Source organism: Orbicella faveolata, unplaced genomic scaffold (assembly GCF_042242905.1).
Source record: "Orbicella faveolata isolate gen_17 unplaced genomic scaffold, um_ofav_v1 contig_1, whole genome shotgun sequence".
In the NCBI taxonomy this organism is placed as follows: domain Eukaryota; kingdom Metazoa; phylum Cnidaria; class Anthozoa; order Scleractinia; family Merulinidae; genus Orbicella; species Orbicella faveolata.
This window is the reverse complement of record NW_028301536.1, coordinates 12,084,039-12,106,546: the sequence shown is the minus strand read 5'-3', so window position 1 is coordinate 12,106,546 and position 22,508 is coordinate 12,084,039. Positions and strand designations below refer to the sequence as shown.

At 40.3% G+C, this 22,508-nt stretch overlaps 1 protein-coding gene across 1 annotated transcript in view; it reads left to right on the top strand.

Moving 5' to 3' along the window:
• The window catches only part of LOC110039776 (uncharacterized), a 57,787-nt gene extending 35,719 nt beyond the window's left edge, over positions 1–22,068 (top strand). Inside the window, exons 31-53 of the mRNA XM_020744923.2 lie at positions 620–777; positions 1,477–1,629; positions 2,061–2,199; positions 2,576–2,913; positions 3,149–3,305; positions 3,472–3,752; positions 4,030–4,165; positions 4,307–4,623; positions 4,928–5,066; positions 5,841–6,151; positions 6,594–6,729; positions 7,113–7,298; positions 8,377–10,498; positions 11,079–11,667; positions 12,014–12,202; positions 12,978–13,103; positions 13,944–14,150; positions 14,618–14,863; positions 15,017–15,754; positions 16,950–17,180; positions 17,885–19,270; positions 19,554–19,722; positions 20,240–22,068. Of these exons, the coding sequence (XP_020600582.2) occupies positions 620–777; positions 1,477–1,629; positions 2,061–2,199; positions 2,576–2,913; positions 3,149–3,305; positions 3,472–3,752; positions 4,030–4,165; positions 4,307–4,623; positions 4,928–5,066; positions 5,841–6,151; positions 6,594–6,729; positions 7,113–7,298; positions 8,377–10,498; positions 11,079–11,667; positions 12,014–12,202; positions 12,978–13,103; positions 13,944–14,150; positions 14,618–14,863; positions 15,017–15,754; positions 16,950–17,180; positions 17,885–19,270; positions 19,554–19,722; positions 20,240–21,768 (9,983 nt within the window). The 3' untranslated portion in view covers positions 21,769–22,068. The remainder of the gene's footprint in view (positions 1–619; positions 778–1,476; positions 1,630–2,060; positions 2,200–2,575; positions 2,914–3,148; positions 3,306–3,471; positions 3,753–4,029; positions 4,166–4,306; positions 4,624–4,927; positions 5,067–5,840; positions 6,152–6,593; positions 6,730–7,112; positions 7,299–8,376; positions 10,499–11,078; positions 11,668–12,013; positions 12,203–12,977; positions 13,104–13,943; positions 14,151–14,617; positions 14,864–15,016; positions 15,755–16,949; positions 17,181–17,884; positions 19,271–19,553; positions 19,723–20,239) is intronic.
• The last annotated feature ends 440 nt before the right edge of the window (positions 22,069–22,508 follow it).

The window sequence follows — 22,508 nt, the reverse complement described above, 5'->3', positions numbered from 1 at the left end:
AGGTTACGCCCAATGATTGTAAACCACCCGGGATGTCGAGAATAGCCTGAATAGTTTAGCAAACATTAGTGATTTGCAATTTTCATCGTTCGTCTTTAGTTCTTATCCTGGGTAGTTCAGTATCCTCAGACAAATCATAGAAGCGTGTAGCCCTAGTACAACAAATTAAGCGAGTTACATTCATTGTTCCCGTAGCTTCTAAGTTACAAAAATTCTGACTCTTGACTGAAATGCAAGGAGATTAAACATGGCGGCACGAGGAAAACTTAAAATCCTAAAATAGTAGAAGGGAAACGGTCAGCATAGCGGAAAACAGGCGAAGAATTATACACTTTAAATTTCTGGGACAATTTAACATAAGAGATCGGGCAATGAGTTGCTTGTTAAAGCATTTGACCAGGAAAATTAAAAGTATTATCAATTGACTTTTCGATGCATCAAGCATCATTCTCAACTCTGAGGTCATTAATGTTAATGTGAAACATCAACTTGTAATTTGGAACAAAACTGTTCTTTTTTCTTTTTTTAGCCAAGACTTCCTTTACGTAGTACGCCATCATTACCATGAACATCGTACTCTTATTTGCATGGTTAGAACTCTCCTTATGTTATTTTCCAGTTTGCTCTGATGAAGTCGGCATTGGAAGCTGGTTTATAAAAGAGTCTGCTTTCACCGCCTCTAGTTACAAGTCCTCACGCAGTTACCCATGGATGTCACGTCTTGGCGGAAGAGAGTCCTGGTGCCCAGCCAAACATGACACTCAGCCCTTCTTGCAAGTTAGTGTTTCGTCGCATTTGAGTAATGTTAAACTGACTTGTTTGGTTATTAATCCTGATGGAAATGATAATGAATTGATGAAAAATAAAGGTAATCATCATCATATAATTCGATAAGATATGCTCTGTTTAACTTTTCATAGATTCGGGTGACCCTGTGGGTATAATTCTTGGAACATTAACCTTTGTAATTCAAATTAAGCGATTGGTTAATTCATGCACTATGTTACCTTTGATGAGGAAAGCGTCGTAACGAATTGTTAAAAGCAAAAAAACAAGAAATGAAATTGGTGTGTTTACTTCCATTATTTGTGGCCAATGAAAAGAAGCTGTACAGGCAACGCATTTTCCTTTTTATTTGAAGAAAAAGTAGATAAGCTGGTCATTTAGACCATAAACAGGCTCATTCTTCTTCTTCTTCTTCTTCCTCTTTTTTTTTTCAAACGCAGACTAAGTTTTGTTGTGGCTCTACCATGTTGAATAAACATTGTTAACGCTAGGCTGTTTTAGATTTACATGGCCCTCACTCCAGATTTAACTCTCAAGAGTATTCAACATGGCTGCCCTGAAAAAAAGTTTAAAGCTCCAGCGGTTCAAGTCTGCAGCCCAATCAACCGATTGTGCGTTATTTTCAGAAACTATATTCAAACCTATTAGTCCAGTGCGTATGTAGTCTGACCAACTACTTTATCTTACCAGGTGGACATTGGAAGACTTTACAGATTGCGGTTTATTGCTACTCAAGGACTCTACAGTGGATCAAATTACAGCGCATGGGTACAGCAATACACCTTGGATTTCCGGGGAGAAAATTCGTTGTGGTTTTCATACACTGAGAGCGGTGTTGTAAAGGTTGGTCCTCAGTTTCAGATATTATCAAGCTATAATTTTGCATCATACTCTCATACTCTTAGGGAATACTCGCTTTTCCTTGCCCCCTGTTGGTTTGCTGTGGCTCTGCCTTGCTGCTTGATCGGGAAGCAAAGAAATTTGAACAGAGCTAACTGCTGTCTATAAATGAAACGAAAATTCTACAAAAACAAACATGACAACAAAAACAGCCAACCTCACTAATTACACCTAAGTAGGATGGTTTTCTTCGCTTAGTAGTCAACTCAGTGTCGAAAACAGTTTTTCAGCGGCAAAGTATGGAAGGGAACAAACTGTACATGTTCTGAGAGAACAAGAACAATACGGAAAAAACAACAACAACAACAACATCTGCGGTACAACATGCAGTAGTTCATTTTCACCGGAATGTTATATACTATGTTTCAATATAGATATTTACCGGCAATTCGGACGGGGCATCGACTGTGAAAAACCAGCTGAAGAATGTTACGAGTGTCAGGTACATTCGCTTTCATCCTAAGAAATGGAACATTCGCGCATGCGTAAGGATCGAACTGTACGGATGCAAAGGTAAGGCTTTCCTCTCGTTACGGCGCAACTGAAATTGATTAAGTATGTTAATATGTTTAAACATATTTCTCACCACTTCACACCTGCGAAGGCCCTGTCCAATCGAATGAACTGGCAATTATACCTAACATAGGCATACTGTATTACTGCAGACTAGCGTGTGGAAATTAAATTTATGTTGCACTTTTAGGTTTCCACATTCTTCCCCTATAGATGAAGGAAATGGCTCAATAGAAAAAAAGAACCAGAAAGCTATGTTTCTCAAGATATACCGAGGAGACCTCAGAAAAAAGAATCCAATCGAAACACTATTCTTACTAGCATCTCAGGCTGCTGGTTGGACTTATTTATAATGTTGATTTTCCTATTCTTTCAGTCTTCAACGAACAGATCTTGACACCTTTGGGGATGAGCGACCACCGAATCGCTGACAGCAATATCTTCGCCTCGGACAGCTTTGAGTCAGAGATGCACGGAACGTACGGACCGTGGCTATCGCGGTTACACAGCAGCACTGGCTGCTGGGCCTTCCTGCCTGCAAAAACCTTCCTCCTTGTTGACCTGGGTGTAGGTTTGGTGTCCGTAGGTGGAGTCGCAACACAGGGCTGTAATAATGATGAGCACGACTTGTATGGATACGTGTTGGAGTATCTGTTATCATTTAGTGATGATGGAACTGGATGGTATTACTATCTAGAGGAAAGATTTCCCAAGGTATTCAACAGATCGACCACATTTTTCAGACCGTACAAATTTAATGACGTCATAAAATGTTCCAAACATGAGCTTAGCCCTAGGTTTCACTACAAGTTTAAAGTGTTTTATGGCGCCATTATGGTTTAAAAATAGTTCAGACTACGGAAAAAGGGAGTAGATTTTTTAACAATATATAAACTTGAAATTTTAACTCCCAATTAAAACGGTCACATGCTTAATGTTGTGTATACAGGTCTTCAGCGGCAACACCTATAAAGAACAGGACCTCCCAGTGCGACACGTCTTCATCCGGGCATTTTACACTCGCTACGTCAAGTTCCACGTGACTCGATGGGCAACAACTATGCCCACGCTCTCGCTAAGAGTGGAAATTTATGGCAAAAGAATTGGTAAGAAATTAAACAGCGACGTGATTAAAAACACAGGAGTTTCTCAATTCCTAAAAAAAGAATGCTTATGTTGATTTGTACAGTACTTACTGAAGCTCATTATGGATTATTTTTGCTTTGTTTTGGCATATCTTGCTCTCATTCACAATTCTCCTCTCCAATCCAGAGGACGAGTTGCTTGTGGTTACGAACACCTCCTTCAGTGCTTCAAGTTTTCGATATCCGCTGACACCACAGGACAGCATACTCAGCGGCAACAAGTCTTGGTGTGCTGAGTTCGATGACGATGTGCAATACCTAGAAATCGACCTCAAGCGAAACAGCCACGTCACAGAGATCATTACTCAAGGAGCTGTCGACGAGGACGCCTGGGTTGAGACCTACACGGTTTCTTATGGACATTCTGGTGACATATGGAAACAATATAAAGAGAACGGTTCTTTAAAGGTAAAAATGCATAATGTTATCCCACTAGGTTTTTCCCACCGTTGAAAATGGAAGAAAGAGAAATGAAAGCAGGGATCGTTCTATTCATATATTTGATTCTTTATTTTAACGTTATGAGAATTTCCGGCTTTGCAGAATATATGGAAATGTAATGAGCAGTTTTCGTTTCATAGGTCTCTGTCCTCACAGGGTTTCTTTTTTTGAGAGAATAAGAACTCTATTGGCCGTACTTCTTTTGACAATCAGTAATTTGAATAATCTATGTTTTCATTTATAGCACTTCCAAGGAAATAACGACAGCACGTCTGTTGCCACTCGCCAATTTATGAAACATGTTTTGGCACGATTTATCAGGATCCATCCAGTCAGTTGGGTTGGTCATGTGTGTATGCGAGTGGACATACGGAGTAGGGGTATGTATAACGCAACTACTGAAAGTGTCTATAGTAAAACAACAAGAAACGAAACTGTGGAGAAGAGTAGCAAAGTAGTAATTTGTTTTCTTAAAATACTGTGACAGAAATATCTTAATCAGATTTTGTTGAAATCACAAGGTCGCAGTACACCTCTGGGAATTCAGAAACAAAAGCTTAATAATTCAGCCATGACGGCCTCCAGTCATGCAGGGCCAGGTAACGAGCCTTGGAGAGCCCGCCTAGCTGTTGGATTCCAGAGCGAAACTTGGCGCGCGGGAGAAGATAACAGTCAACAGTACTTACAGATTGACCTAGGAACTAGCCATAACATCACTCAAGTGGCCACTCAAGGTAGTCACGTGATGAATGATAGTTGTTGGGTGACGCAGTACAATTTGTCGTACAGTTTGGATGGGTCTTCGTGGGAATTGTACATCGAAAATGAGACTGCAAAGGTAGCGTGAACTATTTTATTTCTCTTAAAGTTTTTGACCTGCAGCGTATTTCTTCTTAATTTTTAATAAAACATATCAAATTTTAACTTTCTTCAGAAATGCACATTATTTTTCATTGTAATAATCAAAGTATTTCTAGCAGCTGTTAAAAACATTCACCGTATAATGAACTTATGCAACAACAAGAACGACAACAACAACAAACAAGTCCTTAGCTGATGAAAGGAAAGGAGTGAAACTGAAATACTGGTTAGAGATGGCTTTAAAGTAGACATTACTCATACTTTTATAACATTTCTTTTAGGTATTCCTGGGGAACACCGACGACCATGGCATCGTCAAACATGGAATGAGCCACGAAATAAAAGCTCGTTATGTCAGGTTTCTTTCTGTCACGTGGTTTAATCACGTGTGCATGAAAGTTGAACTGTATGGTTATCAAGGTATGAATCTGAGTATCACTTAGGTTACATCTGCCAGCTTGCCAAACTAAAGCAAAGGTTGCCTGAAAGAAATTGTTTGACAAAGTTTAACCTTAACGAGTCTGTGGCTCTGAAAGCCCATGCCATCTTGCAGCATCTGACAGAAAACTTTTCAAGGTGAAAACATGCAAGGAGATTGAAGACTGGTTTTTCGTAATGGGAGCATAAGTGATTAAGCATGTGTTATTTTCTACCCTCGAAGAAACAAGGATCTATTAAGCCAACTATTTGATTCCGAAACAAAGTCTATGTATGTAAAATTATGGGGGATTGAAATGGATTATTGATAATTGGAGTTTTATTTTGTGGGAGCGAAAAAAGTTAAATTTGATACTGTTGGGATCCAATTTTTTGTATTATAAATGAAAGGCATATTGTAAGATTTGATTCTTTTATAGTGTTTAAAGTTTTGATGTCCTCTCAAGCTTTACGAATGTATAGCGACATTGCTGACAAACTCATTACAACGTCTGGTCAAGTCTGTACGGACTTTACCAGCGATAGTCAGAATTATTCTTGTGTGCTACAATAATTTTGCAATCATTAAAGTAGCTTACTGGGATACCAACCGTATAACAAGAGATAACCGATTGATCACACATACCCTAATTCAAGACTCATGTCAACTCTAAGGCCTTTGCTCTTTACTCTGAGGCTCGCTTATGACCAGGTTCAAATACTGAAATCAGTAATTATAAATTACTATAACAACTGGTTTATTATTGTTTGTTTCAGTTTGTGGCTTCCCTCTTGGTGTGAATAATGGCGAATTGTTGGACGATTTATTCACAGCCAGTAGTTACAACGTTAACAACGAGCCTTGGAGTGCACGACTAAACCGCGTGATTGGTGGTGGAGGCTGGTGCGCTGCCAACAACATAACAGGAGAATATCTACTTATTGACCTGGGAGAAAAGAAAAGAGTGACTGGGATATCGACCCAAGGAAAGCATGGAAAGGATGCAAAGTGGGTCACAGAATATACGGTGTCCTCGGCAAATGGATTGGACAATTTGCAACCTTACATGGTTGATGGCAATATCAAGGTTTTGCGTATCTTAAGCTTACTTATCTAAAGAGGAACAGTTAGAGTTGAATGGGTTGGCTCGAGCCTTTTACCCAGCCGCTTCCTGTACTTCTCTGATTTCTGAAATCGTAACCAGAAACAACAATAGCATCATCATCAACAACAACAACAACAAAATTAGCAACAATGCAAATAACAAAAGACGACAAGGGGATATGACACTTTAATCTTGTTTAGTTTTGTCAACTGATTTATCTCCAAATTAAATCAGTGTCAAGTCGTAAAATTCTAAATTTTGAAACTCCTATTTGAGGTTTTACTCGCTCTTGAGACCAGAAATCTTTGTTATTTGATTTTAGAATCATCATCATAGAATCATAATTTAATGTAGCGCTCGTTATTAAATCGTTTCAAGGATTGATCGAAACATAATATCTCAATTGTATACCTTTGGATTACAGGTTTTCAAAGGGAATGTTGATCAGTTTACTGCAATTACGCACCATCTTGATCCCACATCTCTACGGTTCATCAAGTTTCACGTGAAGTCCTGGCACGAAGGAATTTGCATGAGAGTAGAAATCCTTGGATGTGATGGTAGGACTCGAAATTTTTTTTAAAAATATTATCATACTAAATGTTAGAGAGCTTCTCACGAAGGCCGTATGTCCCAATTACTTTCAGAGAGTCCCAAAGAGAAAAACCGAGAAATTGCTAAAATGCGGTCTATTTGGAAAATTTTAACGGAACCACAGAAAGTATATTTGATCGGTCACTTTTTTCTTAAATCTTCATTCACAAGTTAAAATGTGTGAAACACACTTAGGTAAGCAAGAGAAAGTGGGGAAGGGGGGCAGAATGTCCCCTCGTTTTCTCTTGGTTAAAAGAAAGCGTCGTTAAGTTAAGGAGGCAAGGGTTTGACTTTTGCTGTAAAGTACATCAGAGATCACTTAGTAGTTTTGTTTTAAAATCATAATTAGTTGACGTCGTGAATGGTGGATACACCGATTGGTCTGCTTGGTCAGCGTGCAGTGCCTCTTGCGCAGGGGGACAGCAATACAGAGAGCGCGTCTGTGAAAATCCAAAGAAACAAAATGGCGGAAAGGATTGCTCACTTTTGGGACCGGATAAAGAAGAAAAGATTTGTAACACGCACCTTTGTCCAGGTGGGATGTTAAACTATTTGTTAGTGTGAAAGATTGTCATATGTTAGTTACTAATAGCGTATTTTGCCATGTTACTTTTAGATTGAATTTTCGGCCTATTCTGTTATGCACCTACCAATTTGTCAAAATGTGTCGCGAACGAACACACACAAACAAATTTTTAAAAAAAACTAGGCCAAGTTGGACTGGATTTTACCCTCGCTAACAATATTTGCTTCAAGAAATCAGTTAAGCGAGCAGTTTTGTAAGAGTGACGCTCCAGAAAAGCTGCCGGCTTCGGAGAATTGAAGCGGGAAGAAAGAAGATCGTCAACAGGCGCAAACAAGGGGATCTGAAATATCATGGTCCAGAAACTAAGATAAACGATATGTTGTCAAAAGGAGAAAATACGGTGTTCGGTATAAGACGCCCCAGAACCAATAGCACAGGACACGTAAATAGATGTGCCTTTCATCAACTGTCAAATGAAGTCATTTACATCAATGGTAAAACTGCTGTAAAGATTGTAAAAATGGGCACCGAGGCACGACATGGAAATGGACACTTGTCGAATAAATTAAAACATCTTTTTATGTGGGAGGCTTTGCAAATAGGGAATTGCCTATTACATGTGGTATTGCCATTCTTCAGTTGAATCATGACGATTTTTACAAAGTGACCCCTTCCCGGAGAACATGACTTTTCATTCGGTGTTATTTGCCATCATGATGTGATTCAGACAGACTTTTCCTCCCAGGCGTGCTCAGAGTCGCAAGAAGACCCAACAAACTTGCGTTGTCGTCTTAATTAGGATGAGTTACGTTCGTTTTGATTAAGATCAAGTTTGCACGAATAGGTGAACGCACCAAAGCAAGGCACACGTCTTGCTGATTACCTCGATAACTGAAAGACGACAAGGAGCCAACCTGTTCAGCAATTTGTTACTTTTATGGGTGCACATTTGTGTGCATTTGTGAGTAAAGTTCAATACCCAACTTGGTTGGAGACGCTTGGCAAGAGCCCTTGAATGCCGGGAATATCGTAAATTTAGTTAGTGAAATAGGACTGCTAAAATTAATGTCCTCTTTTGAACTTTCAGCACTCAGCATAACAGTTCCTCCCGTTGTGGCAACAAACACACCAGTTGTTATACGGGTCGATAACTGCACTGGTAGTGTAATGCGTTTGGACTTCGGAGACTGCAATGTCACCAACACATCTCTTTGCGTTATCGAGCACACCTACAATACAACTGGCTTATTAGAACTGGTTTTACAACTTCAAAACCATTCTTTGACAAGGGTCCCTATCCTTGTACAAGATCCTGTCACAGGTTTTAAAGTAAACGAATCAATGAAAGCGATCGCCTTAGGAGATACTTATTTCATTAACTGGACCATTGACTCGGGTACAACGGTTCACATATCTGTCGATTACGGCGATAATTCAACACAAACGTATTTACTTTCACGAGTCCGGGGGACCTTGCAAAGAAATAACTCCCATATCTATAACGTTCCAGGACTGTTTCACGTCATCATAATGGCTATGAATGAGTTAAATAACGTCAGCGTGTTTCAAAGTGTTGTTGTTGAAATTCCAATTAAGATTTCGTGTCTAGTTGTAAAGAACTGTGGGCCTTTCGAACTTATCTATCAGAAGGATGAGATTAACGTAGCTCTAGAAATCAGAAATGGTTCTAACCCAGAACTTATGTTCATTACGGGGGACGGAACCAGCTTCACGCAAAGGTCGACGGAATTGTTTTTCAATTATCAGGAAAGTGGTGCAAAGAACATTGTTGTCTTCGTTTACAATAACATCAGCACGGTCCAGGTCTGGAAAACTGTTTACGTTCACAAAGTTTTATCACTTGGTAAGGTAGCTCTAGAAGTCTTACCAGCCAACTTTACTGAGTCAACGCAAATGATACTGAACGTTACCGAAGGATTTCCGTATTTATGTTCTTGGGATCTCGGAGATGGTAGTTTCATCCAAACATCATCTTTCCAAAACATGTCCTCCGCGGAGATCTACCATATGTATAAAGCAATTGACATTTTCAAGGTTATTGTTAATTGTTCCAATAATTTTGGCTATTCGACCCAAACAGCTGTCGCCGCTGTGCAACTGCCGATTAAAAACATTTCTTTCAGTCATAACTTCCCTAGGCCAATTGATGAGTCAGTAATTCTCAATATCTTAACTGAGGACAAAGGGACGAATTCTTGTTTCATTGTTAGTCTTGGTGATGGAACTGTTTTTGGTTTTGGCCACGCAGATTGCGCCTATGAGAAACCATCAGTGGAATTCACAAACTTTGTAGAGAATAACTTTTCCATTGAACACAACTACGCCTCGTTGGGCAGTTACGATGTAAGTTTACAAGCGTGGAATCTGGTCTCACGTTTCGAAATACATGTCAAGGCACTTGTGGTAAAGATACCATGCAATTTTCCGACCATATCGGTGCCAGAGTTTGAGAAGGACATTAATTCTCGCACAACTTTTACGCCATCACAGATAGTTTATTTTCATTCTCAGATTGAAGTTGATTGCAGGGCAACTAGTCATAAGGATATTAGCTGGAGTCTTGCTCAAGTGTCCTTGTCTGGGAATGAACTTGGGAATCACACAGATCTTAACCCAGATAACAAACAACTCGAAAAGCTTACGATACAGGAAAACACCGTGACATATGGTATCTATGTGATTAGGTTAAATGTTAGCATGAGAGGACAGTATGAGGTATTCAGCGTTGTGGAAGGCTACATTGAAATACGCGGAAATCCTCTGATAGCGTCCATCAAAGGAGGGAGTTTAAGTGAGAGAGCCTTTGGTAAACCGTACACTTTTGACGGATCGGATTCCCGGGATCCTGACGACACCAACGATGCTGATGAAACTGGGCATGATTTACATTACTACTGGCTCTGCCAAAATGCTTCCTGGAACATTCAAGGAGATTTGGTACTTAGTGAAGCGTCCCTTTCCAGTGCCTCTACTTACAATGCATCTGCTTTCTGTAATGGTTCAAGGAGAGGGGTTTTAATGGAGGCAGGATTGTCTATCGAGATACCGTACACAGGAAAACTCAAGCTGCATTCATCATACGCAGTTGTGTTGTTTGTTTCCAAAACAGTTAACAGTCACTTTCGAATCTCTAACTTCTCTCAAGTGGTAAAGATTGTCGATGGTGATCCGCCAGTGATTAAGATCAGGTTAGTAAAGACGTAGAGATAATATAACTCCCAAACAGCATCTATATCTCATTCTCGAATTTCAGATATAGAGGATATACTATAAACCTTCTAAGTAAGCGCCACCTCCGAACAAGGCTTTCTAATCTCCAACGAAGACTAGTAGCAATCCAAATATAAGCACATGGGCGTAATCGTGGTGTTTCACTTTTTATAGCTATATAAATATTTCAAATAAATAAACCGTATGAATTTGGGCCTATCATAAGACAATGTGACCACATATCAGGAACGTAGCTCAAAGCGATTGCGTCACTGAAGCTACATGTAGTCAGTTTAGAGATATTTAAATTATACAGTTCAGCTGATGGCTAAGGCTACCCGTAACCTTTCAGTGGTCATAAGCGTTGCCACTAATATATGTATACGTGTATAATATTCTTTCATATTCTTTCTAGCCCTCTAGGTATAGGCGCCAATCTTTAGTTTAATTTTCATTCACTTGGGAAGACAAACTACATGCAGTTTAGTTAACTATGTCTATAGTTTTGGATGTCGTACAAGCCAGACTGTTATAATAAACGTACTTGTTTGCCAACAGGTGTAAACGAAACTGCGATGCAACAGTTAATCCGTCGGAAGGTCTCGTTCTTGAGACCGAAATTGACACAGCGGAATCAGCAGCCATTGTGGAAGCACGATACCAGTGGCATGTCTACGAGAGAGATGAACAAGAAGGCAAGTCTGTTTGGAGAGAAGTTATAGCTATTGATGATACAAGAATTCATCAGCTTCATCTCCCGGGGAACACTCTTCACCCTGGGAATACTTACAAGGTGTCGGTTATTGGAATGGTTCCTGGTAGAACAAATGGTTACAGTGAATTAGCCTTCAGTGTGAACATTCCACCGATTGGTGGAAGCTGTTCTGTAGACCCAACCAGGGGCTTTTCTGATGATACAATTTTTTCCTTTAAGTGCGAAGGATGGACTGACAAAGATCTTCCACTTTCATACGAGTTTCAATACCGAAACTCGTACGGAGTCGTGTCTCTTCTGTATGATGGCATATCACCTGTTTTCTTTACTAAGCTTCCGCTTGGAGATGTGGAAAATAATTTTACACTGGATTTTCAGGTCAAGATTTTTGATAGTCACAAAACGTACAGTGCATCAAACATCGATGTCAAGGTATGTGAATGAAAGGATCAAAGTATATATATATATATATATGTAACGTTTCGTAATGTATATGTTTTATACAAGTCGATTGAGGACTTGTCATGGACGTTGCGTTTAAAGTCATCGTCAGTGGAATGTCACAGCGATGTAATTTTTGCAGAAAAATTTTGAAACTGTGTTAAGAACCTTTTGCAATTTGTGTGACTTTTACACAACAACTGGCATAAAAAACCTTATTTCTTTTTCTCACTGTAATCTGTATATTCAGGAATTCTGGTTATTTTGTGATTGAAACAATGCAGAGTGTTTACCTGCTACTTGTTGTGGTATCCCTCGTCTTTTTAATTTATTTCAGGTGCTACTGGGAAGAAATAGACAGAATGAGACCTTCACGAAGTTTCAGAACTTTATAAAAGAGTCACTGTCTTCCTTAATAAGAGTGGGTAAGATCCAAGAAGCCACTCGTGAAGTGAACGCAATTGTCTCAGTCCTGAACTTTCATGCTTTGCAAAATGGAACCACAAGAAGGGAAGAACGACAGCAAGTGAGACGCTCAATTGCACCACAATAGGTTTAATAGACAATGAAGGAAAAATTGAAGGGTCGTCCTCTACCTGTAGGAACTAGTTTCTCTTTTGGTCCCTAAAACGATGGATAGCCGGTCAAAGCGATGCCCCCAACCCGTAGAATACAGAAGAGGTTCCGTTTATAACGGGCGAATGAGTTCTAGAGAAGTAGTGCCTTTCTGATTTTTGTCGTATATCCTGGTCAATCAGTCAATCGATCGATCGATCGATCGATCGATCAATCAGTCGATATAGCTTTAACGATGGATTGAATGACCAGTCAGTCAGTTATTCAGTCCGTCCGTCAGTCAGTCAGTCAGTCAGCCAGCCAGCCAGCCAGCCAGCCAGCCAGTCAGTCAGTCAGTCAGTCAGTCACTTAGTCAGTCAGTCATTCGGCTAGCTAGCCAGTTTGTCAGTCAGTCAGTCAGTCAGTCAGTCAGTCCGTCCGTCTGTCCGTCCGTCCGTCCGTCCATCCGTCCGTCCGTCAGTCAGTCAGTCGCTCGCTCGCTCGCTCCGTCCGTCCACCCTCAGTTAGTCAGTCAGTCACTCGCCTGCTCCGTCCGTCCACCCATCCGTCAGTCGTCATTTTCTAGTATATTATTTTACTTCTGGAATATTCTTCTGACGAGAAAAAAAAACCCTTTTATTATTGATTTAATCATAACTTTCACCGATTGTTTTTTGTGGCCTCTTCATTTTATTACAATGTATGCAATTCATATTTCTATACATTCATTTTTTCGGCTTTCATAGATGAGAACAGCGATTGGAACTATTCTTACAAACAAAACAGTATCGTCTCTATCGGATGTCAAGCAGTTAGGATCTGCCCTAAGTCAAGTAACTCTTGTTAAGGAAGAGGTTACTGTAGACATTCAGGTAAAGAAAACGCACCGTACTTGTTTTGAAATGTTTAAAGTGGTCATAGCTGAAAGTGTGCAAAACATTACTCACAAGAACAAAACAAAGAAATATGGATTTCGTGAATCACGCAAGAAAATAAAGGTACGAGGCCAACATCCAGCCTTCCTGGGCGTACAAACTTATACAATTACGAATTTATTACATCCGAGGATCCTAAGCGGACAAGACAGCCTCATCTTACCCGCTAGGGTAGCCAATCATAGTGTAGAATATGGTTTGTCTTGCTTGCTCGTGGAATTACATGTATCCAAACATAATATAATGAAAAGCATTCACACCTTACATCGAAGCTTGGTGATGAAAATTATGCTTCGTCGTTGTCAGTTACCAGCTATAAAGGGTTAGCTTTTTATTTTATTCTCGATTTGTACCAGCCTCCTCATTTTCAGTGTCAATGTTTTGGGGCTCACAGAGTGATCTTCTTCGCAGTCATCTTTTCCGAAGCTCATCAACCCTGTTCGTTCCGTTTTTCCCTTCCGTTTTCCTACCATATTGACATATATTATTTACTTTTCGTGTAAATATTTATAAATGGACTCAGTCTTTGCCGCCCCTGTAGGCCGAAGAAGCAGCATGCCGCCAGAGTCATCAGGACCTCGACTTGAAATCGCGAGGTCCTGGGCTAAAGCTCTCCACTCCAAATGGGTCTTATTATGTCTTCACCCTAGTGTTAATTTCGACCAACCAGCCTCCAATCACCCGGTATTGTTTTCGTGTCACCCTTGTCACCCTCAGTGATTTAATTGTTTATTTGTACCGTAAGTTTACACTGTAAGAGCGTTTTGAACATTTCAGGAAATAAGCTTAAAGCAATTCCAAGAAATGGCAGTTATAGTGAACAAAAAGTCACGTGATAGGGAGACTCTTGCAAGTCATATCGAAGACACAGCAGTCATAGTAGAAACGGGCATAGTCAATGTCATCATGGCGGCTAGTTTCACGGCCAGATTGGAGCCTCGTACCAATGATAGCCACTTGTCATTTAATACTACCAGGGAAAAGGTAATGTTTTAGGAATATGATGACTACAACTTAAACCTTCTTACAGGGTATTATCAAGCGTGCAAAAGGCTGGAGTTGTTGGGCAAGGAATGAGGCTTGGAAGGCCACTAAAATTCTAACTACAGCCTTATGCTTTTTATTGGGAGTTGCATTGGCGTAACGGTTGTGTCGTTTTCTTGTATTGGCAAGACTCCTCAGCGCATACCGCCTCAGATTACAGAATGTGTAAAGGTACCGTTAAACCTTTGGGGAAACTATACAAATGCGAGGAGGGACCTGCGATAGAATAGCTTCTCATCCATATGTGTCATGCAGTGATGAGCTTTAATCAGGCTACAAACTGCCATCAGCAATATGACTATCCAGTAACTGAAAATGCAACACCTTTCCGGAATGCTGAAAAACGAACACAACTACGTTTTCTATGCTATTTTAATTCTTGCGTTGTTTGTACAATTATTTTTCAGGCAAGGTCGATTGCCTTGGAGGCCATGGCGACGCTCAGTAATGTAACTGACATCTTAAGTTCCCTGGCTGTTGTAGGAGATGAACCTCTGGTTATATCTGTTCCACAAATGTCTATGGTCCTAAAAAAGATAAGATCCGACGTTGAAGAAGAACACACTGTTGGGAATGGGCAGGTGTCTGTCCACTTTCCTAGCGTTTCTGAAGTGCTGGCTGGAAATAAGGCTGGTAAAAATGTGGATTTACAGGTATTAGAAATTAAAGCAATGAACTTATCTCCATTAAAAATGTCGTCTAAATTGAATGCATTGTCTCTTTCTACCTTTCAACCAGTCATTAAAAGCTGTTAGTTCTAGCTGTCTATAACAGAATTACAATCAATATTTTCATTTTATTTTCAGGTGCTTGTTTTCTCTGACAATCCGTTTACATGGGATAACACTTCAATGACCATTTCTTCGCACGTGCTGACTGTTCTACTCAAAGATGACAAACAGAATGTTTTAGAAGTGTCCTCCCTTCAAAATGAAATCAGTTTATTGATACCTCGCAACGTCGACTTACTGACCAAACCAAGACCAGCGTTTATGAAAGGGGAAAATGGAAGCATTGTTTATCGTACATTTGACATAGAGAATGTCGGAGAACCAAAGATCATTCAGATTACATCGAATAACAACGACGCATTGTTTGAGATTCATTGGCGTTATGGAGAACGACCTCAGGTGGGAGGTGATCACTTCGTTGCAGTTGTACCAGACTTTACATCCTGTAGAACTCTTGAGAACGGTTATGAGATTTGCGAGTATGACCCTTACACTGTCTTCATAGACGCATCTTTGATACCAGTAGCTGGTGAATACTACATGGGAATCGTAGCCTATCGGGATTCAAAACATATCAACGGTACACAGTCACGTGAGCGTAGGTCTTGTTCAGATGGCGTACGAGTCAGACGTTCTTGTATAGAGTATAGGGATCCTCCACCTCGACCTGCAACTGGGCCTCAGGACGAATACAAACTACAGATCCCCGAGTATGACCCTGAGAGAGACATCAATTACACTGTTAATAGTTTTTCATCTCCATGTAAGTTTTGGGATGAGAAAAATGAGACATGGACATCTAAAGGATGTAAGGTACGTAAGACGCTAGTTCACTAGTTCATCGATCAGATGCCTACCAATCGTGAGCTACGTCATTAGACTAGGCTAAAATTATAGATTTTGATTATGAAATTACTTGATTCCTGTATTTATATAGGATGCAAAATTGTTAATTTAGCGCAAAAGAACGTCCCATATGCAGGATTATATTTATGGCAATGACCCCTAATCTGACTGCTGGGTTTAAAATAATTCTGGTCAAAAGTCTTCGGACACTGCACTTTTTCCCAAATACAGTAAATCCTCGAATTAGCGTCCGGGGCGCTTATTTCAAATTTAGGAGAAGACGGGGGCACTTATTCGAGGGAGGCGCTTAATCGAGAAGGGGGTGGGGGGAGGGGGGGCGCTTATTAAATTTTTCCCAAATCGTCGCCTGACATGACAATTTTTTTAATACATCATCTGCGCGTAAACAACAACATAAGCTGTCTATCGACCTAAAAAGCTGATCCTAAACTTTAACTCGCGGCGCCGTTAGTACTTGTAATTTTTTTCCAAACTTAACAAGTTCACAAACTGAAACAATGCACAAATCTAATACTTCACGACGAAAACTATACATCCTTTGTTGTCTCATTACTCGTCCACAAAATGGGGGGAGGGGAGAGGGGCGCTTATTCGAGGGGGGGGGGCGCTTACTTTAAATTTTGGCCGATAGGAAGGGCGCTTATTCGAAGGGGGCGCTTATTCGAGGAGGGGGGGGGGGCGCTAATTCGAGGATTAACGGTATGGTCTTTCTGTCCACTTCCCTTTCCCGACCCCCAACACAATATTGATGTTGATTCATCCAAAGTAGACCCACTATTCCAACATTGTATTATTTTGGGGGAAGGGGCGTTCGGCAAATCGATAAATGACTTCCCAATTCAAAATAATGCGTCACCAGTTGGCATTTTGTCAAGTGTCCAAAGGAGTTTTGGCCAGGATTGTAGGTTTGTCGGTTCAATAATTCAAAGGGATATGAAATTTTATTGCCACCTTAATGGGAAAAGAAACTTTATTAAATACTTTTTTTATCTTGTTAGACTTCTTCTTCAAGCTGTGTATGTATTTTAATTTCCGTGGGTATCACTAAACTCTTAATGACTGGACCGATTCTGGACAGACTTAATTAAGTCAATAGTTGTTCTATATTAATTAACAGCACACAGTCCGACTTTACTTATAGGCTGGAAACCATACACGAGTTGATCGGGTCCACTGCCTCTGTAATCATTTGACATCTTTTGGAGGAGGATTCGTCACCGCCCCCAATCCAATTGACTTTGATAAAGTGTTCGAGGGCTTCCAGAACTTATCTGACAATATCGCTGTTCTTGCAACCATTGTTACAGCATTTGCCATCTATATTTTATTGGTGATATGGTTGAGAAGAATGGACAAGCGAGACGAGACCATCGTAAGTTGAGTTTATTTTGTTTAATTTGCTGCTTAAATAAAAGTTTAATCACGTACGAAATTCAACTGGACAATGGAACTGCATTGTACGGTATAAACCACTGGTTCTTTAGAGGTAAGGGTTCCCACGAAGCTTCCATTGTAAGCTAGATACAGTCCAATCATAAAATGAAAATGCAATGAAAATGGCTTATAAAGACCAGAAGTCGTAAAGGATCGTTTCATCGTTATGCCGAGTGTCGCCAAGCCGGGCTAGTTGCGTCGTGTCGATGATCGTCTTGTAGGATAAATTGGTTTCTATGATTATGATTTACGCTTTCAATAGTGCTAATAATGCTTTTTTCAGTATACAGCTCGTAATTACGGCGGGTGTGATGTGCCGTCCACATTACCAGTGCCTTCACTGCTTTGACCGTGACAGTCTGCCTCGGTTTCTCTCTTGAGTTAAACCCCGGGAGTTGTTGAATACCTTCCCTGAATAATTTGCGAATCTGCTATAGAACACGACCCAACTGCAGAGGCAGATCTTGTCATTTTGTATAATGTTTCCGGGTGTTTCAGTTAAATCCTGCGGCTGAAAATTGGCCGAATTCGCAATTTCCATCTCTACAATGTTATATCTCAATATAGTGAGCCGTTTTGACATCACTTTACAGTTTCATCTTGCTGATCAGAAGGATTTAAATTGTCGCTTCCTGATTTTAGGGCATCCCTACAATAATTACAAGTGGTGATATCGCCCGGAACAGCTATGAGCTCATAATCCAAACAGGTCCGTGGCGAGGTTCTGGTACTACAGCCAACGTGTTTATAATGTTGGTTGGCGAAGAAGGACAAAGCAGTCCCATAGCTCTTACAGATGAAAAGAAAGTTCTTTTTACAAGAGGATCTACAAACGAATTTCTCTTATTGTTACCAGAAAATCTGGGAAAACTACTGTACCTCAAGATATGGCACGACTTGTCGGGCATTGACTCATCTTGGTATCTCAGTTACGTCATCATTCGGAATACTGAAGCTAGCGAACAATACATTTTTGTATGTGACCGCTGGCTCGCCCTAGAGAAAGGAGACGGCTCAGTTAGTCGGGTAATACAAGTAAGCGACTCAAAGGAACTAACGAGTTTTGGAATTTTGTTTCGAACGAAGACATCGAAAGACATATTTGATGGGCACCTGTGGATCTCAGTTGTGGCAAAACCCTCTAAGAGTACGTTTACACGTGTTCAAAGACTGACATGTTGTATGTCAATTCTATTTAGCGCCATGATAACAAACGCCATGTTTTACAACATTGGCAACACGCCAGATAATTCAACTGTTTCTGTCGGACCCCTGACGCTCAGCCTCCGGCAAGTCATTATTGGGGTACAGAGCAGTTTGATCGCTCTTCCTTTAAACATCATCGTCTTACAAATATTTCGAAATCTGAAACCAAAGCCAACGGTCAGTTCAAAATACTCACGGCCATGCTCACGCAGTAGAAACGCAGTCGGCGCCAGTGACGACTGGTCAGTGAGCGACGTCCCTGACAAGAAAAATGGAAAAGCATCTGGCCCACGCTTACTGCACTGCTGTATCTACATCGCATATTTTCTGTGCTTTGTAGTGATTATGACTTCAGCAACATTTACTTTGTTCTACAGCATGGCGTGGGGAAGGGAGATTTCCAACAATTGGCTCTCGTCTATGCTTATCTCCTTTTTCCAGGACGCATTTATTACGCAGCCCTTAAAGATTTTCCTCGCTGCCTTAATCATCTCTTCAATTATAAAGAAACTGCCTAGCGACTTCAAAGAAAGCTCAACTTCCTTGGACAGAAAAACAAGCAGCAAAGAGCCTGGACGACAAATGGAATTTGACCCGGAAGAAGCGATCAAAACACCATGTAGCATGTTTGAACCCCCAGACGAGGCTTTAGTTGAAAAGGCCAGAAAATATAAGTTGTTGGAAATGAAAGCCTTTACCATCTTGAAAGAAAACATCTTCCACCTGTTATTTCTGTCATCCCTGTTAGTGATAAGTTATACTGCCCGAGACCCTGATGCGTTCACACAGAGCAGCCATCTGAGAAATGTGTTTAGCAGACAGGTAAGGTTACATTTTACCCTAACAATAGTCACCGTTTCTTAAGTTTTGCAGAAAGTTTATGAATGATAGAGGGTACAGGTAACTTGCAAAAGACTAACAACATAAGGTGCAACTTACATGTTCCTATTTTGTTGTTCACCAAGGGGGAACCTTACAGCTAAGTATGTTCTTTTTTGGGTTGGTGTATGGAACTAAGTAACACACAAAAGGGAGTAAGGAGGAGAAATGATGTATTCAATTGAGAGGGAGAGAGTCTAATGTTGTGTACTTGCTCGTTCTCTAGACAAATGATGTCAAGAGTCTTTGGTTTTTCGTGGAGAGTGATTTGTTGCCATTTGTTTTTGATAAAAAGTGGTATAATGGCGAGGAAGACATATTCGACGGCTTTACTGATGACAAATATTTGTACATTGTTGGTATGCCTCGCCTTAGGCAACTCCGGACCAAAAAAGGTAAGCTTACAAATCACCATCCTTATTTGAAGAAGAATTTCGCCGTCCAGTATAAGAACTCCTTTTTTTCTTAGTTGATGTTAAAGTGCAAATGGTTTCAGTTATCTTTACTGAAATACCACACAGTTCCTCTTAGATTAAACCAAGCTTTTCTCACTCGTGCAGTTGTGCAGAACTCAATTACTATAATGTAACAAGGCGGCAAAAATTGAAAATGACTTCGAACGTTGTCTTATCCGTCCTCTTGAGTACTTTACAAATGGTTCATGATTGACCTCGGTATAATCACAAGCCAAGGAAGGAACAGTCTCCTTCAGGTTCTCAGATTGTGATAGAAACGGCGAAATGAAAATAGGATAAAATCTAGGTTAATATATTTGAATTTGCCGATTCCCCTCAGTCTGGGAGGTTAGAAGAAGGCTTGAATAACTCGAGACTTCTAAATAGATTACATAGGTACTGTTTATTGGGACAATTATGAAAGGAAACTTTCTGATAATTTGATAATTTTTCTTAGCTAAAGGAGTCTGCAAAGGAAAATATGCCAAGTACTTCAACTCGAGTTGTGATGTTTCTTATTCCATTGTCGACGAGGAAAAAGACTTCTTTTTACCTGGTTGGGTGAAGACAGCTGATCTGACCTTCTCTGCATGTCCGATTCCCTGGCGATACCAGACAGCTTTAACACTGAACGGACTGCCTTATTGGGGAAGCAAGACGGTTTATAGTGGAGGGGGATACACAGCTGACTTGGGATATTACATGGAACAAGCCAAGGGAGTGATACGCGATTTACAGACTTATAACTGGATTGATAAGTTCACTCGTGGAGTGTTTGTCGAGCTAACAGTGTTTAACGCCCCGACCAATCTTTTCAGCAGTGTGACCTACCTAGTGGAGTTGACAGGAATCGGTGGTGCTTCGACGTATGCTAAGGTTGATACGTTCCGTCTCTATCAGCATGTCGGTGCCTGGACTGCCTTGGTAGCATTTTGCGAGTTTGTCGCCGTTGTGACAGTTGCTATAGTTTTCTATGTTACTTGCAAAAAGATTTTAAAGAAACGAAAGGAGTTCTTCAAAAATTCGTGGAATGTTGTTGATGTTGCTCAGATTGTGTTATGTTTCTCTGCTGTCGGATTGTTCTTCATTCGACTTATGAGCACAAAGTGGACCATCAACAAAGTTCAAGAAAATCCATTCGTTTTTATAAGTTTTCACTACGCAATAAAATGGGACGAAATTAGCACTTACGTTATAAGTTCCATTGTTTTCATCGCCACGTTGAAGTTTCTCCGACTTTTGAGTTTTAATCGACACATTGCAGTACTCGGGCACACAATTTCACGAGCTTCCAAGGGTCTGCTGCCGTTGGGGATGGAAGCTTTGGTGGCGGTTTTGGCCTTCAATATCTTCGGCTACGTTGTCTTTGGAAGCAAGGTTGAGGGGTTTGCGGATTTTATATCGACGTCTGAAACTACATTGGCCATGACACTGGGAAAGGCGTACTTTATGGATCTGAGTCATGCCGAGCCTATGCTTGGACCAGTGTTTTTCTCTTCATTTGTTATAGCGATGCAATTTTTTTTGCTGAACATGTTCATGGCAGTCATTATGGACACATACAGTGACGTGAGTTCTGAAATCGATGAAAACTCTCCTGAATTCGAAATGACTGAATTTTTACTCTCTTATTTAAAATCTCTTTTTGGAAGTGGATCGGAGTTTGAGGCCGGAGACGAGGTCTGGAGAAAATCCAGAGAAATGGTACAAAAACCCATTAAGAAGAGGACTGTCAAAGAAAACTGTCAAGTTCTTAAGGAACAACGTAAATTGCTTAGCAAAAAGATAAAAGCATTGTACAAATTGGACAGAGATGTTGGCGATTCGGAGCTATCTTTCGTCGAGCAATGGAATATCCATTGTAGCGCTGGAAATCTCAAAAGAGATACAGAGTTTCTGGTGATGATGACATTTTACCTGTGCCAAGACTCAAGGCATTCGTTCGAACTCACAATTTGTGATGATCAAACTGAGGCATCTGCATGAAAAATCCTTTGTTGTGTTTGCTGCTGGCTTGGGGGATAGGGGCCATGAGTTGTAGGTTCAAAGTTGGCCCAACAACTTCACAGCTGACAGTTACTCCATATGAATGTTCACTTCACACAAATGCCACTTTGGGTAGCCAAGTTTAGCGACGTTTTGTAAAGTTCTCCATTTTCACCGCCACACTGATTAATCTCGCAAAGCACAAGGTGTCCCTAGGTCACATTGCCTTTGTTTATCTCAGTATAGTTTGGTTTAAAGTTTACAGTTAGAAAACTTAATTAAAGCGTTTTATGAAAATTTTTATTTGTATTGACATGCGTTATTGACAATTTTTATGCCATATACGAAAACCTCAGGAAGCAAGTTTGAAAACAAGATACAAAACAGAGCAAATAGATATTCTTCTTCTTGGTTTCCTGTCAAACGCATCCGGTAGATCGCCGGCTTTGATTAGTTCTCGAACAGCATGCTTTGTCAGAGAGCAGATGCACGCTAAGCTGAATTTCAAATTTTTGCCTCGTAATTTTGACAAACTTGACCCAAATTAAACGTTCCCTGTAACTTAGGCAAACGAAAAAGAAACGAGCTATTTGACTGCGGTAAACGTAGTTGCCTGGAGGCCATTGTTAGCAACCTAACAATAGAAATGCTAAAACAGTACTAAACTAACAAGTTTTTTCTAAATTCCGACAAAACGGTAAAGCTTAATCACGTAACAAAATAAACAAATTCTCAACCTA